Here is a 25,028-nt window from a genome sequence, read left to right as displayed (position 1 = left end):
CCAGCGAGTAAAAAACCATTTTCAGAGTGAGACTCAGGCGGCGGCAGAAGGCAGAACACGAATCCCCACTTGTTTCATGAAGCCAGGCCTGCGGCCCTGCTTTGGCATGCAAGTCTCATTCCTAGCGTACAAATGCGAAACCAAAACAGTGCAGAGAATCCGTACTTTAGCTACCGCCGACCTCTCTGCGGGAGGAAGCAGTGTGCGGTGTCCGGGCGCGAGAGCCTGGGGATCGGCTTCCATACGCCCAAGCGAGGTTAGAAACAGGCCGTTGCGGAAGGCACCTCTCGGCTCAGCTCTTGCTACCTGGAGCTGCTAACCCTACACTGCTCCCCGTGGCTCTGGAACTCTCGGTGCTCAACCCTGACTTGGGGGAAAGAAGCCTGGAAACAAGCACAGCTTTAGCTCCCATCCCCTCTCCACAGGGTGCGGCCACATGTTCCACCGTGCTTGTGTGCCCACCTGGGGAGGGGGTCCCAACAGAATTCCAAGGGAGAAAGAAGCAGGGGCCCAAGGCGCCTCTCGACTCAACACCTCTTGCCTGAAGCTAGGTCGCCAGGCCCAGTGTGCGTTGAGTCCGAACTGCCATCCGCCTAACGAAAAGTAAGCAAACGCTAGAGGCCCCGAGCGTCAGCCAAGAATGCCCGACTTGAGCGCACACTTCAACTGTGGGGTGTTTGTGTGAAAGCATGAGCAATGGAACCTAAACGTTACTCTGACCGAGCAACAGGCCTGTAAGGAAGTCTGCTCTCTCGACTCATCTCTTGTTTGAGGCTGTTAGCACTTCTCTACACTGTGGGCCTGCCTGGAGCCTAGGTACGTGGCCACTCTCACGAAGAATCCAGGCGAAGCGTGCCCGAACTTTACCGAAGAGCAGTGGAGAGGAAACCTGTTATAGACGGCATCACGGTTCCGGAGGGTGGCAACACTTTCAGGGTGTCTGCGTGAGAGCCTAGGAAACGATTCCCCTAAACCACAGGGCGAGAGAAACGGTTTCACGCAGAGGCACCTCTCACACCAGCTCTAATGTCACGAAGCTAGCACTCCTCCGGCATGGGTGCGTGGATCCCTGAGTTCCAGGCACCTCCTTCGAAGGCAGAAATCTGTGCAGATACCGTGCCTTAAGCTCCCGCCGGTCACTGGGTTAGAGGACGCGGTATACTGTGTACTGTGACTGAGAGCTCTGGGAATGGCCTCCCTAAATTCAAACCCAGCGAGAAAAAGCCCGGTGACAAAGGCAGACCTCTTGGCCAGCTCTTCTTTCTGGGCCTAGTACCGTTGCCCCGTGTGTGAGTGCAGGCCGCAAAACAACCACCTAACTCGCAGGCACGACACAGTAGAGCATCCGTGCTTCAGCCAGGAGAGCCGTTGCTGAGGGTGGAAGCATTTCGCTGTGTGCCTGCGGGCCTGCGCTGCCAGCGAGTAAAAATCCATTTCCGGAGTGAGACTCAGGCGGCGGCAGAAGGCAGAACACGAGTCCCCACTTGTTTCATGAAGCCAGGCCTGCGGCCCCGCTTTGGCCTGCAAGTCTCATTCCTAGCGTAGAACGCGAAACCAAAACAGTGTAGAGAATCCGTGCTTTAGCTACCGCCGACCTCTCTGCGGGAGGAGGCAGTGTACGGTGTCCGGGCGCGAGAGCCTGGGGATCGGCTTCCATACGCCAAAGCGAGGTTAGAAACAGGCCGTTGCGGAAGGCACCTCTCGGCTCAGCTCTTGCTACCTGGAGCTGCTAACGCTACACTGCTCCCCGTGGCTCTGGAACTCTTCGTACTCAACCCTGACTTGGAGGAAAGAAGCCTGGAATCAAGCACAGCTTTAGCTCCCGTCCCCGCTCCACAGGGTGCGGCCACATGTTCCACCGTGCTTGTGTGCCCACCTGGTGTTGGTCCCATCAGGATTCCAGGGGAGAAAAATGCAGGTGCCCAAGGCTCCAATCGACTCAACACCTCTTCGTGAAGCTACGTCCTCTGTCCCCTGTGTGCCTTCATTCCTAACTGCCATCCACCTAGCGCAAAGGAAGAAAATGCTAGAGGCCCCGTACATCAGCCACGAACGCCCTTCTTCAGAACAGACTTCAGCTGTGGTGTGTTTGTGTGAAAGCATGATCAATGGGACCTAAAGGTTACTCTGCCCGAGACACAGGCCTGTAAGGAAGGCTGCTCTCTCGACTCATCTCTTGTTTGTGGCATTTAACACTGCTGTACCCCGTCGGCCTAACTTTAGGCCTAGTTCCCTGGCCACTCTCACGAAGAATATAGGCGAATCGTGCCCGAACTTTAGCTAAGGGCAGTGGAGAGGAACCGTGATGTAGACAGCATCACGGTTCCGGAGGGTGGAAACACATTCAGGGTGTCTATGTGGGAGCCTAAGAAACGATTCCCCTAAATCACAGGGCGAGAGAAACAGCTTCGCGCAGAGGCACCTCTTGCACCAGCTCTAGTGTCACGAAGCTGCGTGGATCCCTGAGTTCCAGGCACCTCCTTCGAAGGCAGAAATCTGTGCAGATACCGTGCCTTAAGCTCCCGCCGGTCACTGGGTTAGAGGACGCGGTATACTGTGTACTGTGGCTGAGAGCTCTGGGAACGGCCTCCTTAAAGTCAACGCCAGCGAGAAAAAGGCCGGTGGCGAAGACACATCTCTTGGCTCCGCTCTTCTTTCTGGGCCTAGTACCTTTGCCCCGGGTGTGAGTGCAGGCCGCAAAACAACCACCTAACTCGCAGGCACCACACTGTAGAGCATCCGTGCTTCAGCCAGGATAGCCGTGGCTGAGGGTAGAAGCATTTCGCTGTGTGCCTGCGGGCCTGCGCTGCCAGCGAGTAAAAAACCATTTTCAGAGTGAGACTCAGGCGGCGGCAGAAGGCAGAACACGAATCCCCACTTGTTTCATGAAGCCAGGCCTGCGGCCCTGCTTTGGCATGCAAGTCTCATTCCTAGCGTACAAATGCGAAACCAAAACAGTGCAGAGAATCCGTACTTTAGCTACCGCCGACCTCTCTGCGGGAGGAAGCAGTGTGCGGTGTCCGGGCGCGAGAGCCTGGGGAATCGGCTTCCATACGCCCAAGCGAGGTTAGAAACAGGCCGTTGCGGAAGGCACCTCTCGGCTCAGCTCTTGCTACCTGGAGCTGCTAACCCTACACTGCTCCCCGTGGCTCTGGAACTCTCGGTGCTCAACCCTGACTTGGGGGAAAGAAGCCTGGAAACAAGCACAGCTTTAGCTCCCATCCCCTCTCCACAGGGTGCGGCCACATGTTCCACCGTGCTTGTGTGCCCACCTGGGGAGGGGGTCCCAACAGAATTCCAAGGGAGAAAGAAGCAGGGGCCCAAGGCGCCTCTCGACTCAACACCTCTTGCCTGAAGCTAGGTCGCCAGGCCCAGTGTGCGTTGAGTCCGAACTGCCATCCGCCTAACGAAAAGTAAGCAAACGCTAGAGGCCCCGAGCGTCAGCCAAGAATGCCCGACTTGAGCGCACACTTCAACTGTGGGGTGTTTGTGTGAAAGCATGAGCAATGGAACCTAAACGTTACTCTGACCGAGCAACAGGCCTGTAAGGAAGTCTGCTCTCTCGACTCATCTCTTGTTTGAGGCTGTTAGCACTTCTCTACACTGTGGGCCTGCCTGGAGCCTAGGTACGTGGCCACTCTCACGAAGAATCCAGGCGAAGCGTGCCCGAACTTTACCGAAGAGCAGTGGAGAGGAAACCTGTTATAGACGGCATCACGGTTCCGGAGGGTGGCAACACTTTCAGGGTGTCTGCGTGAGAGCCTAGGAAACGATTCCCCTAAACCACAGGGCGAGAGAAACGGTTTCACGCAGAGGCACCTCTCACACCAGCTCTAATGTCACGAAGCTAGCACTCCTCCGGCATGGGTGCGTGGATCCCTGAGTTCCAGGCACCTCCTTCGAAGGCAGAAATCTGTGCAGATACCGTGCCTTAAGCTCCCGCCGGTCACTGGGTTAGAGGACGCGGTATACTGTGTACTGTGACTGAGAGCTCTGGGAATGGCCTCCCTAAATTCAAACCCAGCGAGAAAAAGCCCGGTGACAAAGGCAGACCTCTTGGCCAGCTCTTCTTTCTGGGCCTAGTACCGTTGCCCCGTGTGTGAGTGCAGGCCGCAAAACAACCACCTAACTCGCAGGCACGACACAGTAGAGCATCCGTGCTTCAGCCAGGAGAGCCGTTGCTGAGGGTGGAAGCATTTCGCTGTGTGCCTGCGGGCCTGCGCTGCCAGCGAGTAAAAATCCATTTCCGGAGTGAGACTCAGGCGGCGGCAGAAGGCAGAACACGAGTCCCCACTTGTTTCATGAAGCCAGGCCTGCGGCCCCGCTTTGGCCTGCAAGTCTCATTCCTAGCGTAGAACGCGAAACCAAAACAGTGTAGAGAATCCGTGCTTTAGCTACCGCCGACCTCTCTGCGGGAGGAGGCAGTGTACGGTGTCCGGGCGCGAGAGCCTGGGGATCGGCTTCCATACGCCAAAGCGAGGTTAGAAACAGGCCGTTGCGGAAGGCACCTCTCGGCTCAGCTCTTGCTACCTGGAGCTGCTAACGCTACACTGCTCCCCGTGGCTCTGGAACTCTTCGTACTCAACCCTGACTTGGAGGAAAGAAGCCTGGAATCAAGCACAGCTTTAGCTCCCGTCCCCGCTCCACAGGGTGCGGCCACATGTTCCACCGTGCTTGTGTGCCCACCTGGTGTTGGTCCCATCAGGATTCCAGGGGAGAAAAATGCAGGTGCCCAAGGCTCCAATCGACTCAACACCTCTTCGTGAAGCTACGTCCTCTGTCCCCTGTGTGCCTTCATTCCTAACTGCCATCCACCTAGCGCAAAGGAAGAAAATGCTAGAGGCCCCGTACATCAGCCACGAACGCCCTTCTTCAGAACAGACTTCAGCTGTGGTGTGTTTGTGTGAAAGCATGATCAATGGGACCTAAAGGTTACTCTGCCCGAGACACAGGCCTGTAAGGAAGGCTGCTCTCTCGACTCATCTCTTGTTTGTGGCATTTAACACTGCTGTACCCCGTCGGCCTAACTTTAGGCCTAGTTCCCTGGCCACTCTCACGAAGAATATAGGCGAATCGTGCCCGAACTTTAGCTAAGGGCAGTGGAGAGGAACCGTGATGTAGACAGCATCACGGTTCCGGAGGGTGGAAACACATTCAGGGTGTCTATGTGGGAGCCTAAGAAACGATTCCCCTAAATCACAGGGCGAGAGAAACAGCTTCGCGCAGAGGCACCTCTTGCACCAGCTCTAGTGTCACGAAGCTGCGTGGATCCCTGAGTTCCAGGCACCTCCTTCGAAGGCAGAAATCTGTGCAGATACCGTGCCTTAAGCTCCCGCCGGTCACTGGGTTAGAGGACGCGGTATACTGTGTACTGTGGCTGAGAGCTCTGGGAACGGCCTCCTTAAAGTCAACGCCAGCGAGAAAAAGGCCGGTGGCGAAGACACATCTCTTGGCTCCGCTCTTCTTTCTGGGCCTAGTACCTTTGCCCCGGGTGTGAGTGTAGGCCGCAAAACAACCACCTAACTCGCAGGCACCACACTGTAGAGCATCCGTGCTTCAGCCAGGATAGCCGTGGCTGAGGGTAGAAGCATTTCGCTGTGTGCCTGCGGGCCTGCGCTGCCAGCGAGTAAAAAACCATTTTCAGAGTGAGACTCAGGCGGCGGCAGAAGGCAGAACACGAATCCCCACTTGTTTCATGAAGCCAGGCCTGCGGCCCTGCTTTGGCATGCAAGTCTCATTCCTAGCGTACAAATGCGAAACCAAAACAGTGCAGAGAATCCGTACTTTAGCTACCGCCGACCTCTCTGCGGGAGGAAGCAGTGTGCGGTGTCCGGGCGCGAGAGCCTGGGGATCGGCTTCCATACGCCCAAGCGAGGTTAGAAACAGGCCGTTGCGGAAGGCACCTCTCGGCTCAGCTCTTGCTACCTGGAGCTGCTAACCCTACACTGCTCCCCGTGGCTCTGGAACTCTCGGTGCTCAACCCTGACTTGGGGGAAAGAAGCCTGGAAACAAGCACAGCTTTAGCTCCCATCCCCTCTCCACAGGGTGCGGCCACATGTTCCACCGTGCTTGTGTGCCCACCTGGGGAGGGGGTCCCAACAGAATTCCAAGGGAGAAAGAAGCAGGGGCCCAAGGCGCCTCTCGACTCAACACCTCTTGCCTGAAGCTAGGTCGCCAGGCCCAGTGTGCGTTGAGTCCGAACTGCCATCCGCCTAACGAAAAGTAAGCAAACGCTAGAGGCCCCGAGCCTCAGCCAAGAATGCCCGACTTGAGCGCACACTTCAACTGTGGGGTGTTTGTGTGAAAGCATGAGCAATGGAACCTAAACGTTACTCTGACCGAGCAACAGGCCTGTAAGGAAGTCTGCTCTCTCGACTCATCTCTTGTTTGAGGCTGTTAGCACTTCTCTACACTGTGGGCCTGCCTGGAGCCTAGGTACGTGGCCACTCTCACGAAGAATCCAGGCGAAGCGTGCCCGAACTTTACCGAAGAGCAGTGGAGAGGAAACCTGTTATAGACGGCATCACGGTTCCGGAGGGTGGCAACACTTTCAGGGTGTCTGCGTGAGAGCCTAGGAAACGATTCCCCTAAACCACAGGGCGAGAGAAACGGTTTCACGCAGAGGCACCTCTCACACCAGCTCTAATGTCACGAAGCTAGCACTCCTCCGGCATGGGTGCGTGGATCCCTGAGTTCCAGGCACCTCCTTCGAAGGCAGAAATCTGTGCAGATACCGTGCCTTAAGCTCCCGCCGGTCACTGGGTTAGAGGACGCGGTATACTGTGTACTGTGACTGAGAGCTCTGGGAATGGCCTCCCTAAATTCAAACCCAGCGAGAAAAAGCCCGGTGACAAAGGCAGACCTCTTGGCCAGCTCTTCTTTCTGGGCCTAGTACCGTTGCCCCGTGTGTGAGTGCAGGCCGCAAAACAACCACCTAACTCGCAGGCACGACACAGTAGAGCATCCGTGCTTCAGCCAGGAGAGCCGTTGCTGAGGGTGGAAGCATTTCGCTGTGTGCCTGCGGGCCTGCGCTGCCAGCGAGTAAAAATCCATTTCCGGAGTGAGACTCAGGCGGCGGCAGAAGGCAGAACACGAGTCCCCACTTGTTTCATGAAGCCAGGCCTGCGGCCCCGCTTTGGCCTGCAAGTCTCATTCCTAGCGTAGAACGCGAAACCAAAACAGTGTAGAGAATCCGTGCTTTAGCTACCGCCGACCTCTCTGCGGGAGGAGGCAGTGTACGGTGTCCGGGCGCGAGAGCCTGGGGATCGGCTTCCATACGCCAAAGCGAGGTTAGAAACAGGCCGTTGCGGAAGGCACCTCTCGGCTCAGCTCTTGCTACCTGGAGCTGCTAACGCTACACTGCTCCCCGTGGCTCTGGAACTCTTCGTACTCAACCCTGACTTGGAGGAAAGAAGCCTGGAATCAAGCACAGCTTTAGCTCCCGTCCCCGCTCCACAGGGTGCGGCCACATGTTCCACCGTGCTTGTGTGCCCACCTGGTGTTGGTCCCATCAGGATTCCAGGGGAGAAAAATGCAGGTGCCCAAGGCTCCAATCGACTCAACACCTCTTCGTGAAGCTACGTCCTCTGTCCCCTGTGTGCCTTCATTCCTAACTGCCATCCACCTAGCGCAAAGGAAGAAAATGCTAGAGGCCCCGTACATCAGCCACGAACGCCCTTCTTCAGAACAGACTTCAGCTGTGGTGTGTTTGTGTGAAAGCATGATCAATGGGACCTAAAGGTTACTCTGCCCGAGACACAGGCCTGTAAGGAAGGCTGCTCTCTCGACTCATCTCTTGTTTGTGGCATTTAACACTGCTGTACCCCGTCGGCCTAACTTTAGGCCTAGTTCCCTGGCCACTCTCACGAAGAATATAGGCGAATCGTGCCCGAACTTTAGCTAAGGGCAGTGGAGAGGAACCGTGATGTAGACAGCATCACGGTTCCGGAGGGTGGAAACACATTCAGGGTGTCTATGTGGGAGCCTAAGAAACGATTCCCCTAAATCACAGGGCGAGAGAAACAGCTTCGCGCAGAGGCACCTCTTGCACCAGCTCTAGTGTCACGAAGCTGCGTGGATCCCTGAGTTCCAGGCACCTCCTTCGAAGGCAGAAATCTGTGCAGATACCGTGCCTTAAGCTCCCGCCGGTCACTGGGTTAGAGGACGCGGTATACTGTGTACTGTGGCTGAGAGCTCTGGGAACGGCCTCCTTAAAGTCAACGCCAGCGAGAAAAAGGCCGGTGGCGAAGACACATCTCTTGGCTCCGCTCTTCTTTCTGGGCCTAGTACCTTTGCCCCGGGTGTGAGTGCAGGCCGCAAAACAACCACCTAACTCGCAGGCACCACACTGTAGAGCATCCGTGCTTCAGCCAGGATAGCCGTGGCTGAGGGTAGAAGCATTTCGCTGTGTGCCTGCGGGCCTGCGCTGCCAGCGAGTAAAAAACCATTTTCAGAGTGAGACTCAGGCGGCGGCAGAAGGCAGAACACGAATCCCCACTTGTTTCATGAAGCCAGGCCTGCGGCCCTGCTTTGGCATGCAAGTCTCATTCCTAGCGTACAAATGCGAAACCAAAACAGTGCAGAGAATCCGTACTTTAGCTACCGCCGACCTCTCTGCGGGAGGAAGCAGTGTGCGGTGTCCGGGCGCGAGAGCCTGGGGATCGGCTTCCATACGCCCAAGCGAGGTTAGAAACAGGCCGTTGCGGAAGGCACCTCTCGGCTCAGCTCTTGCTACCTGGAGCTGCTAACCCTACACTGCTCCCCGTGGCTCTGGAACTCTCGGTGCTCAACCCTGACTTGGGGGAAAGAAGCCTGGAAACAAGCACAGCTTTAGCTCCCATCCCCTCTCCACAGGGTGCGGCCACATGTTCCACCGTGCTTGTGTGCCCACCTGGGGAGGGGGTCCCAACAGAATTCCAAGGGAGAAAGAAGCAGGGGCCCAAGGCGCCTCTCGACTCAACACCTCTTGCCTGAAGCTAGGTCGCCAGGCCCAGTGTGCGTTGAGTCCGAACTGCCATCCGCCTAACGAAAAGTAAGCAAACGCTAGAGGCCCCGAGCCTCAGCCAAGAATGCCCGACTTGAGCGCACACTTCAACTGTGGGGTGTTTGTGTGAAAGCATGAGCAATGGAACCTAAACGTTACTCTGACCGAGCAACAGGCCTGTAAGGAAGTCTGCTCTCTCGACTCATCTCTTGTTTGAGGCTGTTAGCACTTCTCTACACTGTGGGCCTGCCTGGAGCCTAGGTACGTGGCCACTCTCACGAAGAATCCAGGCGAAGCGTGCCCGAACTTTACCGAAGAGCAGTGGAGAGGAAACCTGTTATAGACGGCATCACGGTTCCGGAGGGTGGCAACACTTTCAGGGTGTCTGCGTGAGAGCCTAGGAAACGATTCCCCTAAACCACAGGGCGAGAGAAACGGTTTCACGCAGAGGCACCTCTCACACCAGCTCTAATGTCACGAAGCTAGCACTCCTCCGGCATGGGTGCGTGGATCCCTGAGTTCCAGGCACCTCCTTCGAAGGCAGAAATCTGTGCAGATACCGTGCCTTAAGCTCCCGCCGGTCACTGGGTTAGAGGACGCGGTATACTGTGTACTGTGACTGAGAGCTCTGGGAATGGCCTCCCTAAATTCAAACCCAGCGAGAAAAAGCCCGGTGACAAAGGCAGACCTCTTGGCCAGCTCTTCTTTCTGGGCCTAGTACCGTTGCCCCGTGTGTGAGTGCAGGCCGCAAAACAACCACCTAACTCGCAGGCACGACACAGTAGAGCATCCGTGCTTCAGCCAGGAGAGCCGTTGCTGAGGGTGGAAGCATTTCGCTGTGTGCCTGCGGGCCTGCGCTGCCAGCGAGTAAAAATCCATTTCCGGAGTGAGACTCAGGCGGCGGCAGAAGGCAGAACACGAGTCCCCACTTGTTTCATGAAGCCAGGCCTGCGGCCCCGCTTTGGCCTGCAAGTCTCATTCCTAGCGTAGAACGCGAAACCAAAACAGTGTAGAGAATCCGTGCTTTAGCTACCGCCGACCTCTCTGCGGGAGGAGGCAGTGTACGGTGTCCGGGCGCGAGAGCCTGGGGATCGGCTTCCATACGCCAAAGCGAGGTTAGAAACAGGCCGTTGCGGAAGGCACCTCTCGGCTCAGCTCTTGCTACCTGGAGCTGCTAACGCTACACTGCTCCCCGTGGCTCTGGAACTCTTCGTACTCAACCCTGACTTGGAGGAAAGAAGCCTGGAATCAAGCACAGCTTTAGCTCCCGTCCCCGCTCCACAGGGTGCGGCCACATGTTCCACCGTGCTTGTGTGCCCACCTGGTGTTGGTCCCATCAGGATTCCAGGGGAGAAAAATGCAGGTGCCCAAGGCTCCAATCGACTCAACACCTCTTCGTGAAGCTACGTCCTCTGTCCCCTGTGTGCCTTCATTCCTAACTGCCATCCACCTAGCGCAAAGGAAGAAAATGCTAGAGGCCCCGTACATCAGCCACGAACGCCCTTCTTCAGAACAGACTTCAGCTGTGGTGTGTTTGTGTGAAAGCATGATCAATGGGACCTAAAGGTTACTCTGCCCGAGACACAGGCCTGTAAGGAAGGCTGCTCTCTCGGCTAATCTCTTGTTTGTGGCAGTTAGCACTGTTGTACCCCGTGGGCCTAACTTCAGGCCTTGTTCCCTGGCCACTCTCTCGAAGAATCCAGGCGAAGCCTGCCCGAACTTTACCTAAGAGCAGTGGAGAGGTATTAAAGAGGGCACTTGCTGAGATGAGCACTGGGTGTTGTATGGAAGTGATGAAGCACTGAATTCCACTCCAGAAACCAACATTGCACTGTAGGTTAACTAAGTAAAATTTAAATTAAAAAAGAAAAGTTTTTAAATAAAATAAATAAATAAATAAATAAGAAATAAAAGTACATTTTTATTTGGGGGGAATGATAAATAATTGATACCTCCAAGGCATTTTCTTAGCTGAAAACAATAGCACCTCTCTGTATTAACAGCCCATATTAAGAGGATTATCCCAGTGAGTCATCAACAAACTTCCCCACTGTAGATACTGGGAAAGAGAGGATTAGGGATTTCATATGGTTGCTCAAGATCATGCACATCAGAACTGGGAACCATAAAGAGTAGGCTGCATGACATTCCCGCTAAATTACCTGAGGCTTGGTCAGCTCCTGACACGGACAGGAAGGATATGGAGTAACCACATTCCTGGAACAGTCTCAGGTAGTTGTCAGATTTGAGTTCTGGCTGTGGTAACCTGTAACCTGTAACCTGTAACCTTCTCTGTGCCTACACTTACCCAAGACCAATGTCGGCCCTTGTTGGTATCCTGGTTCATCTGCCCCTTGTCTAGGGAGATGGAGTAGTTGAACCCATCAGCCAGCTCCTCGATGATCTCCTGGTTTGAGTTCTGCAAAGACAGTGCCTAATAGCTTGGCCAAGAGGAATATAGGACACGTCTGGACATGGCCACTGGGGGATACTCTCAAGAGAAAACCTGTTCCACAGTTGGGGCAGAGTAGGGCATCTGCAAAGAACTCTACCCAGAGAGGAAATAAGATAAAACCTGTAGGGCTCAGGATTAACATATGGGTAGAGGAACTCACCTTCTCATGCACCAGCCATGACCCAAGGTATAAACACGAAAGACCCACTAGGCTTCCAACACCTAACAATCAGCTTCTGCCCAGGAAGGACTCAACCCTGATTCCTGCCTCCTCTGTCCCCCAACACAGACACAGACACACACACACACACACACACACACACACACACACACACACAGGATGAGGGACAAGAGGTGCGGCACTGCTCAGGTGGAATCACAATTTTGTCCCAGCCTGAATTGGCCTGCCTTGGGCTCTTCTGTGTTACCTTTCAGTGCCTTCTGCAAAATGACCAGATGCATCGGGACTGATGCCTGAGCCAGTGTCTACAGCGACTAAAAAGACTCTCACTCTGAGCTTTCTTGAGCCCAGATCTTCTGCTACCAGAGAGAACATTGAAACATCTTGCTCTCCTGTCTCCAGTCAAGTGAGCTGGATAGGAGGCTATCTCTAGAATGTAGGTCCTTGGTTACCACAGTTCTAAGTTCTGTTGAGGTCTATGATCAAAGAAGTGAGGTCACTTTTTGAGGATTCTGTTACCAGGGCCCCCTCTTTCGATCAGCCTTACCCCTATGGGCTGTTTACTGCTCCTCCTCCTCCCCCATGCCAACTCCTTAACCACACAAAATTAGTCAAAACATCCCTCTTCGCACATCCCTGAAAATGTAATGAAGATCCTAGCTTTGAGAAGACAGAGCTGAATTTGGGCCTCCTTTTTCTTACCTATTCTTTGTCCTGGGAAAATCACTGTGCCTCTCAGGTCCTCCCCAGTCTCCAAACCTGCACAAAGGGGATGAGGCTAGAACCTACTTTCTAGGGACCTCATCAGTTGTATCTGAGATAATATCTACTACACCTGTGGGATGGTGTCATACGTATCTATGGCACAATTTAGTGATTGAAGAATTACAAGAAGGGGTTGGAACACCACTCAAAGCAGACCTGGGTTCCAGCAGTATGGTGCTGGAAAAGTCCTTCCAACTTTGACTCATTTTTAGGTCAGACCCACGGGTGGGGGTGTGTGTGTGAAATTAATGTAAATTCAGATATTGTCATCTTCTGGCATAAAATTGTTCCATTGTCTCCTGTTATATTTAGAACGAGACCCATGTATGTCATCTCAGCTTATGGGCTGGACTACATCCACAATGGCTTTCAGTGATCCCCACCCCTGGTATACACATCCCTGTGTAACCACTAAGCATTTAGAAACTGGTTTATGACCAACAGAATATAGCCAACGTGATGGGATGTCTAAATTTGAGACAAAATGCCAAAAAGGCTCTCTTTCCTCTCACTCCATCTCTTGTGTTTCCTCTCTCTCTGGCACGCTCTCTCTCTCCCTCTCTCTTCCTCTCTCTCTCTCTCTCTCTCTCTCTCTCTCTCTCTGTCATATCCCCAGGGAATCAGGCACTGATGCTTTGAGCTGCCCCATTAGAGTCTCACATAGAAGAGAAACAAGGGAGTGCTCAAGCTGACAGATGGGAAAGAACTCAGGCTCTCCGTTGAAACTGCACTGTGAGTCCTGTGAGTGAACTTGGGAGCAAATCCTCCACAGTCCAGCCTTAGTTGAGGCTACAGCCCCAAACCTTGTGATACATCCTGAGGCAGAGACACAGGTGGTGTCATGCCTGGACAGCTGGTCCACACAGATGGTGAGATATTAAATATTTGTAGCTTTAAAACACAAGGTATTGGGGCAATATAGTCAGAGAGGAAATGATAACTAACACAGTCCATGAGGTCCCAGAATCTGGCCCTGCCACCATTGCCCGCCCCCTCTCTCCTCCAAGGCTCCCTCCAGCCACACTGTCCACTTTTCTAACCTTTTCTGATCAAACCCACTTTTGCCTGTGAGTCTCTGTCTCAGTGGTGCCTTCTTCCTGACACACTGCTCCAAGACTTGTGCAGAGCGGCTTCCTCTTGTCATTTTGGTATCAGCAATGTCACCCCAGTGAGGCCTTTCAGACCCTCCGCAGTCGTCCCTCACAGCATCCCACTTTGTTTTCACCACAACACTTGCTGTTTCTTTTTTCACATGTCTACGCTTTTGTGCTTTTGTCTGTCTCCACCCCCACCCCTGACTGTGAACTCCTGGCAGGCAGGGACCACTGGGTCATTTTCAGCCCTGTACTTACGCCCACCAACACTCCTTAGCAAAGCGTGAGTGCTTGCTGCATAGTTGCTGAAGGAATAAACGGGAAGATCTTGTACCACTCCTCATGTTTTTGAGCACTCAGATAGTCGAGAGGAATGCTAGTAATAGGAGGTGCAAGTTGTTTCTGGGGCAGGGGGACAGCCAAAAAGACCTCTGCATGACTCTTTGATGCTCCAGGAGCTCAAGAAATGTATAGTTGGTACTGTGTAAGTTTAAGGTGTACAGCATAATTACCGGTCATACATGTTTGTGTAACAATTACCACATTAAGTTCAGTTAACATCCCCACCAAAATATATATATATATATATATCCTTGTCACGAGAAGTCTTAGGATTTATCCTCTTAGCACCATTCAAATATAGTACACGGCAGTGTTAATTTATACAGTGCTTTATGTCAAATATCTCAATAAAACTGAAAACAGAAAAAAGCAAAACCTCAGTGGGCACCACTGACACAGGAGGCTACCTTCTTTCTGGAGGCCAGCAGCTGTACTGCACCCCAGGCAGGAACACTACCAAACAAAACAGGAATCTTTATTTGAGTTTCTGCATGGTAGAGGCTCTCCAGAGTCCCAGGGGTAAAGGAGCAGGACCTGCAGGCTTCCAGGGCTGTAGGAGGGACTTTGGAGAGAACCTCATGCTCCCTTATTTCTATCCCCCCTGCCCAACAAGTGTCCTCTTAACTCATGAGGCATCCTTTTTTTTCCCAATTTTTATTTAAATTCCAGTTAGTTAACACATAGTGTAATATTGTTTTCAGGAGTAGAATTTAGTGATTCAACACTTATATTTAACACCCAGTGCTCAACATGACATGTGCCCTCCTTAATACCCATCACCCATCTAGCCCATCCCCCACCCACCTCCCTCCATCAAACCTCAGTCTGTTCTCTATCGTAAAGAGTCTCTTATGGGTTAGGCCAGTGATGGGTATTAAGGAGGGCACGTATTGCATGGAGCACTGGCTGTTGTGTGCAAATGATGAGTCATGGAGCATTACATGAAGAACTAATGAAGTACTGTGTGGTGACTAACATAACATAATAAAAAAATAATAAAATAAAGTTCTTTTTTAATTTTTATTTTATATATACATTATATATATAACATATGTGTATTATCTTTTGTTTCCTTGCACTGTATTTTATTTTAATTTTGCATATTTATAATATATATATTTTTTTCTTTACTATTTTGGGATCTACATTCTTTGTTTTAAAGATTTCATTTTTTAAAATATTTTATTTATTTGTCAGAGGGAGAGAGCCCCAGCAGGCAGAGGGAGAAGCAGGCTCAATGCTGTACCAAGGCGGGACTCAATCCCAAGACCCGGGAATCATGACCTGAGCTGAAGGCAGACACTTAACCTACTGAGCCACTTAGACATCCCAGGATCTAGGTTGTTTTAAGCAACAAGCGAAAATATACCCAGGGTCTAGTTTATTGTTTTGTTCTGTTTTACTCTTGTTTGATTTTTTTTTCTTGTTTTGTTTCTATTTTCTTCTGGTTTGTTTTGTTTGTGTTTTTCTGGTGTTGTTGTTGGTGTTTTTGTCTTTTCTCTCTCTATCATCTATTCTTTTCTGGACATAATGATGAGCCAGAGAAGCTCATCCAAAGAGAAAAAACAGGAGGCAGTACTCACTGCCAGAAATTTAATCAATATGGATATAAGTAACATGTCAGAACTAGAATTCAAAACAATGATTATAAAGATACTAACCAGACTTGAAAAAAAAAAAAAACAAAGGCAGTAGAGAATCTCTTACTGTAGGAATAAAAGAATTAAAATATAATCAGGCTGAAATTACAAATGTTATTACTGAGATGCAGTCAAAAATGGAGACTCTAACTGCTAGGATAAATGAGGCAGAAGAGAGATTCAGTGGTATATAAGACAAAGTGATGGAGAATAAGGAAGCTGAGAAAAACAACTACTGGATCGTGAAGGGAGACTTGGAGAAATCAGTGGTACCATAAAGTGAAATAATATTCAAACAATATGGGTCCAAGAAGAAGAAGTGTGGGGAAAGGGGAAGAAGGTTTATTTGAACAAATTATAGCTGAGAACTTCCTTGATCTGGGGAAGGAAACAGACATTCAAGTCCAGGAGGCAGAGAGAACCCTCCACAAAATCAATAAAAATAGGTCAACACCACTGCATATAATAGTGAAGCTTCCAAATAACAGGGATAAAGAGAAAATCCTGAAAGCAGCTTGGGACAAGAGGGCCCACAAAAGATTCATTTCAGACCAAAGGCACCTCCAGATTGAAAGTGAGGGGGTGGACAACCATTTATCATGCTAATAGATACCAAAAGAAAGCTGAAGTAGCAATCCTTATGTCAAACTAGATTTTGTTTTATTTTTATTTTTTATTTCAAATCAATTAATTAATGTACAGTGAATTATTAATTTCAGAGGTAGGATTTAGTGGTTCATCAGTTGCATATAATACCTAGTGCTCATTACATCAAGTGCCGTCCTTAATGCCCATCACCCAGTTACCCCATCCCCCACCCACCAACCCTCCAGCAACCCTCAGTTTGTTTCCTGGAGTTAATAGTTTCTTATGACTTGTCTCCCAATCTGATTTCATCTTATTTTATTTTTCCATCCCTTCCCTTATGTTCATCTGTTTTGTTTCTTAAATTCCACATATGATTGAAGTCATCTGATATTTGTCTTCCTCTGACTGACTTATTTTGTTTAGCATAATACCCTCTAGTTCCATCCACATCGATGCCAATGGTAAGATTTCATTCTTTTTGATGGCTGAGTATATATATTTTACATCTTCTCTATCCATCATCTGTCGATGGACAACTGGGCACTTTCCATCTTTTGGTTATTGTGGACGTTGCTGCTATAAACATTGGGGCGCATGTGCCCCTTTGAATCACTGTTTGTATCCTTTGGACAAATACCCAGTAATGCAAATGCTGGGTCATAGGATAGTTGTATTTTTAACTTTTTGAGGAACCTCCATACTGTTTTCCAGAATAGCTGTACCAGCTTGCATTCTCACCAGCAGTGTAAGAGGGTTCCCCATTTCTGCATCCTCACCAACATCATTTGTTTCCTGAGTTGCTAATTTTCGCCATTCCGACTGGTATGAGGCGGTATCTCATGGAGGTTTTGATTTGTATTTCTCTGATGCTGAACATTTTTTTCATGTGTCTGCTGGCAATTTGTATGCAGACAAACTAATTTTAAACAGAGACTGTAATAATGGATGAAGAAGGACACTATAGCATAATAAAAGTGTCTATCAAACAAGAAGACCTAACAATTATAAATATTTATGCCCCTAACATGGGAGCAGCCAATTATATAAACCAATTAATAATAAAATTAAAGAAACACACTGATAATGATACAATAACAGCAGGGCATTTTAACACCCCACTCACTGCAATGGACAGATCATCCAAGCAGAAGATCAACAAGGAAACAAGGGCTTTGAGTGACACATTGGACCAGAGGGACTTCACAGACATATTCAGAGCATTTCATCCTAAATCAAAACATTCTTTCCAAGTGCACGTGAAACATTCTCCAGAAAGGTCACATACTGGGTCACAAACCAGGACTCAACTGGTACAAAAAGATTGAGATCATACCATGCATATTTTCAGACCACAATGCTTTGAAACTCGAACTCAATCACAAGAGAAAATTTGGAAGGAACCAAAACAAGGAGGTTGAAGAGCACTCTTAATAAAGTATGATTGGGTCAACCACGAAATTAAAGAAGGATTTAAAAAAGTATGGAAACAAACGAAAATGAAAACACAGCATTTCTGAACCTTAGAGATGCAGCAAAGGCAGTCCTAAGAAGGAAGACATATAGCAATACAGGTCTTTCCCAAGAAATAAGAAAAGTCTCACATATGTTGTTAAAATCTTCACGTTCCCTTGGGTATATACTTGTAGTGCAATTGCTTCGAATCACGCTTCTCAGCAACATCCAGACGTTTCACGTGGCACGCTTAATCCCCGGACCCTGTTTCTAGGAGTTAAGTCCGTGGCACTTCCCCTAGATTTTCACACACAAAAACACACGCGCGCGTGAGCTTGCACGCACAAACACACAGACATAGAAACTTTGGAAATGCTTCTCTCCTCAGGAATGTTAATGTTAGCTGAAAGACGGTTTCTGTCCTGCTTTGTTTGTAGAGTAAAACATACGGCACTTTCCGCATGCATTCGCACACAGTTTTTGGGGAAAATGCCTCTAGTTTCCGCAAAGAAGGCGTTCCCTTCAAATCCGGTTCTACCTATCGTCGTGCCCTCCGGCAGTATGCCGGTGGGTTATAGGTGGCACCGTTTCCTTCCGTTCTTGGCTGATTCGTCCCGCGCCAGTCGTCTATACCCAATCCCCTCCTTCCTCCGACTTGGCATTTGGCACGTGTTTAGGGCCAGCGAAATGCCGAGGCTTAGCGTGGGGACTGCGGGAACGATGTGACCTAGATGAGGGCAGTGTGGAGAGCTGCCCTTTAGGACTGAGTGGAGGGCCAGCCGTAGGTTGAAGCCCCGGCTCCCAGTGTGGCCTGAGGGGGATGCACAGGGTTTCGCTCCAATCACGCTTGCCAGCAACATCCGGCGGGCCCAAGGGGCACGGTTTCCTTCTGGGTTCCTGCCTGATTCCTCCGGCATTGGGCAGGTCTCCAAACTCCTTTGTGCAATCAGAAGCAGGGTTGAGGCCTGGGCGGTCAGGGTCACATCCGGGCTAGGGTTAGGGTTATGGTCCTGGAGACGGAAGGAGCCCTCGGATGGCAGTGCGGAGACGGGAGACCTGCCCTGACCCCGGAGTGGAGGACGAGCCTGAGGCTGAGGCTCGTCCGACTTCCGGTTTTGCCTCAGGGGGAATGCTCCTAGTGTGCTCGGGTTTATGGGTTTTCGCTAGGATGATGCTCCCCACCCCACCCGCACTCACGCCACATCCTGGGGGTTCCCCGTGACACATGTTCCCTCCGGTTTCCTGCCTGATTGGTCCGGCATTGACCCGGTCTCCCAAATCCTCTGTGCATCCGGAAGCAGGGTTGGGGCATCATCAGGGCCCCATCCAATATAGGGTTAGGGTTTCGGGCTGGGAGACAGTAGGGGTCAATTTGGTGGTAGGGCAGAGACCTGCCTGGAGGGCTGAGCGGAGGGCTAGCATTAGGATGGGGCTCCAGCTTCCGGTTGGCCCTCAGCGGGGATGCTCCCCAGCCTCGGGGAGGTTTCGTGATCTGGACTCTTATGATCTGGGTCCAAATCCCAGGTCCACCACTTGCCATTTGTGTGACTTGGGTAACTTTCTTAACCTCTGAGCCTTTGCTAGCCACCTTAGTCAGTAGAGATGGACACTAATAGCACCTGCTGCAAAGATTGACTGTGCAGATTAAATGAGGTAGAACAGATAGAAAGCTGGGTAAGGCCCAGCCCAGTTGGTGGGGAAGGAACACTGACTGTGTGCAGCCAGGTCCATGGGTTGGCACCCATCTGCCCAGGAGGCTCACCAGCCTCAGCACTTGTTAGGCCCCTGATGTGTACTTAATTACAAGGAGGACAAACAAGGCCATGGTGGTAGCTGTCACAGGAGAATGCACATCTCAGGAGAAAGAGCAGAGGGTGATCAGGATGAGTGAAAGATGCCCCCTTGGGAAGAACCAACTTGAGCCACCTTCTGGAATCTTAGAGTTAGTGAGGATGGACTGGAGGCAAATGAATCCTTCCTTCCCCACCACTATTGGGTCCTGAGGCATCCCATGCTGTATGCCCTCAGTAGACACAGAACAAAACCTGGGGACCCCCACAAGGCTCAGACATTTCCTCAGCTTCCTGAGCTCCAGGTCTTACCAGTGACTCCTGCCTGGGCCTGTGGGGGACTGTGGACGCTGAGCTGGGCTATGGCAGTGCCAGGTGACACTCTCCTTGGTCCCCAGGAGCTATTCAAGAAGGTGGTGCCCAGGCATTGCCTGGGCTCCACCTGGTCCGAGAGGAACAAGCCTGGCAATGAGCACCTGGCACCCACAGTCCGTGCCACCATCACCCATTTCCAAAGTGTGACCAGCTGTGTCATCACCACCTGCCTCGGGGACCCGAGCATGACTGCCCAGGACAGGGCCAGGGTAGTGGAGCTCTGGATCCAGGTGGCCCAGGTATGCTGCGGGAGTTCCAGTGGAGTCCCACTCTGGATTCTGGGGAACTGCCTCTTCACCTTCTCAGTTCTATGGTCTGAGCCCCTCCACAGTCCATAGATAGGCCTTTCCTGCCAGGGGCACACTGACTTTGACTCACATGTCCTAGTGGTGGACTTCCTTCCTGGCTTCTTCTTTGAATTAAACAAAATCCTCCTCCCTGTGAGTGTTACTCTTCTGGCCTTAAATGTGCACTTTCAGGGCTCCCTGAGCATCTGTCTCATCTGGGAGGGGAGGGGAGGTTTAAACTGAGGGGATTGAAGCCAGAACAAATAGGGCTTTAGCTCCCCACCTCACAGCTCATCCTCTTTCCTCCCCAGGAGTGCCAAATTCTGAGGAACTACTCCTCTTTGCATGCCATCCTCTCTGCTCTGCAGAACACCTCGATTTGCAGTCTGAAGAACACATGGCAGAAAGTTTCCAGGTAGATAGGCCTCTTTCCACAGGTCGGACCAGGATGGATTAGGCATCTCTCCTGCGTCTGCCGTTGCTCCCTCAGTCAGCTGGGAACTCCTGGGAGGCAGCAAACCCTGGAGACCGAGACTGGGCTGATGTTGGGGTCTTTAGCCTCCCTGGGTCCTCAGTCCACCAGTTCTGCTTCAGGAATCAGTTTCCTTATATGCCAGATACTGGGTGGATTTAAGTTGGAGATTTTCACGTGTTTGCAGCAACAGAACCATATGCCCAGAGAAAACCAAAACTAGGCAACACAGAGAAGCTCAATAGAAATGTGAATAGAGGCTTCAGGTGACCACCGTGAGAGCTCCCCTCCCCAGTCACACGGAGACCTTAGTGCACAGAGGAACCCAGTGAAAACACTCATTCAGGTGAAGCTTTGGGTTCTGAAATAAAAGGGACTTGCCTTCAAATCCGCCACGTTATTCCTAAATTTTTCTTTTTTCTTTTGTCTCCTCTCAGGAAGAGCCACAAAAAATTTAAGAAGCTCCAAATCCAAGACAAGTCAACGAGCAGGGAACTGATGACCAGGGTAGAGTGGAGGCTGAGGGTCCGGAAAGAGAGGAGGACTGAGAGGGAAGGGGGACTGGGCAGGATGTGGTTTTGTTAGTTTCTCACTTAATGTTTTAGATTTTTCTGGACTAACAGGAAGAGGGACCTGTGTGGCCTATGGGCAAGTGGGGGTGGGGGCGTCCAGTTTGAGGTACAGGAGTCTCTGGTCGTAAGGTATAGTGGTGTTGGCTGGGGTGTCTAGCTGGCAACATTAGCAAGTCTCCTGCTTCCATGGAGGGCCCATCCTGCTGGCACTAATGAGTGGATGGGATGGTTAAGGAGTTCCTTCTTTCCTAGACCAGCCCAGTGTGCTCTCAGAAAGCCAGGACTCTGCTTTTTCTTCTGCTTTTGCAACACCTCCAGGGGGAGGGCATCTCCCAGGGGATTCCCATGGACCAGGTGGACAAAAAGGCTTCCCAGGCTTGGGTCCAGATGGCTGGGCCAGAGACAGATGTGTGTGCCTTCTGTGACTCCACACTGTGCCCCTATGGCCGCCACTGCTATTCACTCACCGGCTATTTCTCACCTGAGTGTCCAGTTGACAATGACATATGCCCTCAGTGGCTAATGAGGGGTGTCTGGGGGAAATGATAGTTTCACCGTGGATCCTTCCTGAATGGGCACCAGAAGCTTCATGTAAATGGGGAAACAAAGTATCCTGTCATCCTCTTCTCTGTCAGTCAGAGGTAGCACTTTCAGGGTTCCCTTCCTGAGTGAATGAAGAAAGACTGCTCAGCTGAGGAATGCCCTGAGGAGTTGTTGCTTGGGGGAGGTGAAATCCTTGGCTTTGCCTTGGTTCTGGTCTGGATGCAGAGACTCCAGATCGGCTAAGGCCGGCAGGAGCTGCTTAACCAGACTTTGAGAATGCCCCATCCCTCTCCATCTGTGGCTTGGCCCAGGTAGGGGCCTGGACATCCCTCAAGAGCCCAGAGGAAAGGATTTCTGGTCAGTGGTGGTCTTAGACTGAGTGAGAGCCGCTGAGACAGGGTCTCTGGGCAAAAGGGAGCAGTGAGCTCTCAATCTGTGAGCCCCTGAAAAACTTACTGCCCCTCTCAGGCCCCATCTGGGAAATGGGGAGATGATGATTCTGTGGTGCAAGCCTCAGCAAGGGGTGAAGAGGTTCAAGGGAGGAAAGGAATGTGTGGATCTTTCTGTCCTGCTCCATCTGGATGTGCGAAGCAGGAACAATGATGGTAGAAACATGGCACTGGGTCCTCAGGAGACCCTGTGTGGGGGCTGGAGTTCTCACCCTTTTCAGATGAGGAAGCAGGCTCGGGGAAGCCAGGCCACAGTCCCTGGGCCACACACAGAGTGAGTGTTGGAGCTGGGATTGATCCAGAATCACAACACGCTGGGAAGATAGAACAGCACTGGTACCAGATGACTCAGGTCAGATGTCCGGTGGCCAAAACCAGTAGTAGTGCTGAAGAGAATTTGAGCGAGGGGAGTGTGGCCTCACTGTCCTCAACCCTGGCAGGAGGCACCCTCCAAGTTTGTCACCCAGGAGATCAACACCCAGAAAACCCAGGAGAAGCAGCAGCAGCAGCAGCAGCAGCAGCAGCAGCAGCAGCAGCAGCAGCAAGTAAGTGTGCCCATGGGGCAGGGGTTCCAGGGTGAGAGCAGAGGCTCCCGCTCCCAGCAGGAGTCCTCCAAGTCAAGAGAGGAGGGGCCTTCTTACTCCAGCCCTGACTCCTCTTGTCGCAGTGCCTGAAATCCTTCCTTAGAGGTGACCAGGAGGATGATGTGTAAAGCTGGGTGCGGGATGGATTTGGGGGTAGGGAGGGGCCTGGGACCACACACCCTGTCACTGGCCAAAGTCAGGTCCTGGGAAGTGATTAGGAGTCTGGTGGTCTTGGAGGGTGAGGAGAGGGGGAATTGGGAGGAGGCTGCTGAGGGACATAGTCTGCTCCACGTGGGAACCCTGGGGTGGGCCAGGAGGCTGAGGGTGAGGAGTTTTCTGTGAAAGGCTGTGGGGGCTCCTGAGAGCGGGGCCTCATCCCACCCCTACCGCATTGGCACAGGGTGTTGTCCCCTACCTTCGAACATTCCTCAATGACCTGGTGATGCTGCACCTGACGATGAAGGATTATCTGAAGGTGGGTGAGCCTGGGGACTGAGCAGGGAACCATGACTGAGGCTTGGGAGCCGAGAGCCCCTGAGCTGAGCCCTGAGCTGTCAGACCTTGGCAAACCTCCTCTCCTGAGAACCTCACAGCCACTCCTGTGAGCTGGTAAATCATGCCCATTTTAAGGGTGAGTGAAGGGAGACTCTGCATAAGACATTGCTCTGGGTTCCCCAGGCTGGTGAAGCAGCAGACATGCCTGACTGCAACGTGCACAAGGTTCTGACAGAGCTGGAATCAGCCTTTTCCTCATATGATGCCCCTTGGGAGAGAGCGAAGTCTGGCCCCTCCACGTCAGGAAGCACATAAGTGAATGAGCAGTCCCTTCCTGCCTGAGGCCTCAGCCTCCTTGTATTACCATCAGAAAGGGCCGGGCTATAAGGTTCCTGAGCCTCTGTCCCCATGTCCCCCCCCCCCTTCTTTGGGCCCAGAACCTGGCTAGAGCCTTGTCCTGTTTTCTGTATGTGCCTGGCCCCCTTGTGGGACCCGGCGGTAGTGCAACATGAGGAGTGGGCATAGATGGGCTAGTAATGGCTAGTGGGCTCTTTCTGATGGATTTTGATTGTCTGCCTTCCAGCGGGGGAGAGATCAATCTGAGGAAAAGGAGTAAGGTGAGCAGCTGTGGCACTTCCTGCGGGAGAGGTTGGGGAGTGGAAATCAGAGACCCCCCCCACCCCCCACCCCCAGATTGCTCCCCGGGCTCCATCCCATGTTTTATGTTTATTGAGCGGGTTTGATAGCAGAGAAGTAGAAGACCCAGCCAACTGACGTTTGGGGGTGGGAGTGGGGTTGGGGTTGGGGGTAGAATCAAGGCAAACTTTCTTGAGGACGAGCTATTTCTACCTACCTCTGAGAACAGATATGGCCTGAATGGAACCGAGGGGAGGAGGGTTCCCGTGTATGCAAAGACCCAGGACCTATCCCCTGTCCCACTCCTCATACCGCACGAGGCCTTCCAGCATCCCCCATGAGCCCTTGTCTGTATCCTGTCCTCCTCTCTGGCCCCAGGATTATGAAATAATGAGGGAGATCCTGCTGCTCCAGGCGGCTGCAAATAATTACAACCTCAACCCCGAGGAGCAATTTGGGGCCTGGTTCCGAGACATGGGGAGGCTCAGTGAGAATGAGCGGTGAGATGAGGCCAGGCAGGAGACGGGGGAGGGCAGTGGTAGACTCTCCCTGGTGGCCAGTCCAGAGAACCTGTGTCCATGGCTCCCTGGACAGCCCGAGACCTTGCTGCACTGTGACCCCTGGTGTACCTGGACTTTAGCTGCTGGTCAGACACTGGGAAGGACAGCTTAACTGGCTCCTGGCCGGCTCATAGGTGTCACTCTGTCCTGTAGCTCCATCCTGTCCTGCCAGCTGGAGCCCTAGTCCTAGTCAGCCAGCAGAACTGGGAAGGCCCAGAAGAGCCAGCCATCATCAGGCTCAGGGGCGAGTGAGTTTGCAGGCTGGCCGTGCCACCTCTTCCTCGGCTGTGGGGACACAGCTGGGATGCGTGGGGGTTCCAGGACCCCTGCTCTGAGGGGAAGGAGACCACTGGGAGGCTCTTCCTGTGGTCCCCTGAAGGCCAGGGGAAGAGACAATGATCCCACCCATCTCCCTGACTTCTCTTCTCCAAGACCTATATATATACCTATTTGGAAGGGCGATATTTAGTAAATGCTAGATTTAAATATTATTATATTAAAGTCCTGTTGCTTTTACAGTCTTGAGAGTTGTTATTTGATTCTTTTACTTCCCGCGCTAATTTAAATGATGAACAGATGCTCACATTCCTTCTTGAATAAAGAAATCTTGGGGCTCCTGGGTGGCTCAGTCGTTAAGTGTCTGCCCTCGGCCCAGGTCATGATCCCAGGGTCCTGGGATCGAGCCCCACATCGGGCTCCCTGCTCCGCGGGAAGCCTGCTTCTCCCTCTCCCACTCCCCCTGCTTGTGCTCCCTCTCTCGTTGTA

The 25,028-nt window shown here is 52.0% G+C and overlaps 1 protein-coding gene across 1 annotated transcript in view; it reads left to right on the top strand.

Moving 5' to 3' along the window:
* The window catches only part of LOC148163969 (synaptosomal-associated protein 47-like), an 88,898-nt gene extending 64,451 nt beyond the window's left edge, over positions 1 to 24,447 (top strand). The window contains exons 6-9 of the mRNA XM_088025186.1: positions 19,689 to 19,904; positions 22,973 to 23,047; positions 24,082 to 24,203; positions 24,417 to 24,447. Of these exons, the coding sequence (XP_087881312.1) occupies positions 19,689 to 19,904; positions 22,973 to 23,047; positions 24,082 to 24,203; positions 24,417 to 24,447 (444 nt within the window). The remainder of the gene's footprint in view (positions 1 to 19,688; positions 19,905 to 22,972; positions 23,048 to 24,081; positions 24,204 to 24,416) is intronic.
* The last annotated feature ends 581 nt before the right edge of the window (positions 24,448 to 25,028 follow it).

Source organism: Eumetopias jubatus, unplaced genomic scaffold (assembly GCF_037043125.1).
Source record: "Eumetopias jubatus isolate StellerSeaLion01/CBP00866 unplaced genomic scaffold, mEumJub1_p1.0 scaffold_7, whole genome shotgun sequence".
In the NCBI taxonomy this organism is placed as follows: domain Eukaryota; kingdom Metazoa; phylum Chordata; class Mammalia; order Carnivora; family Otariidae; genus Eumetopias; species Eumetopias jubatus.
This window is presented reverse-complemented; position numbering and strand designations above follow the sequence as displayed.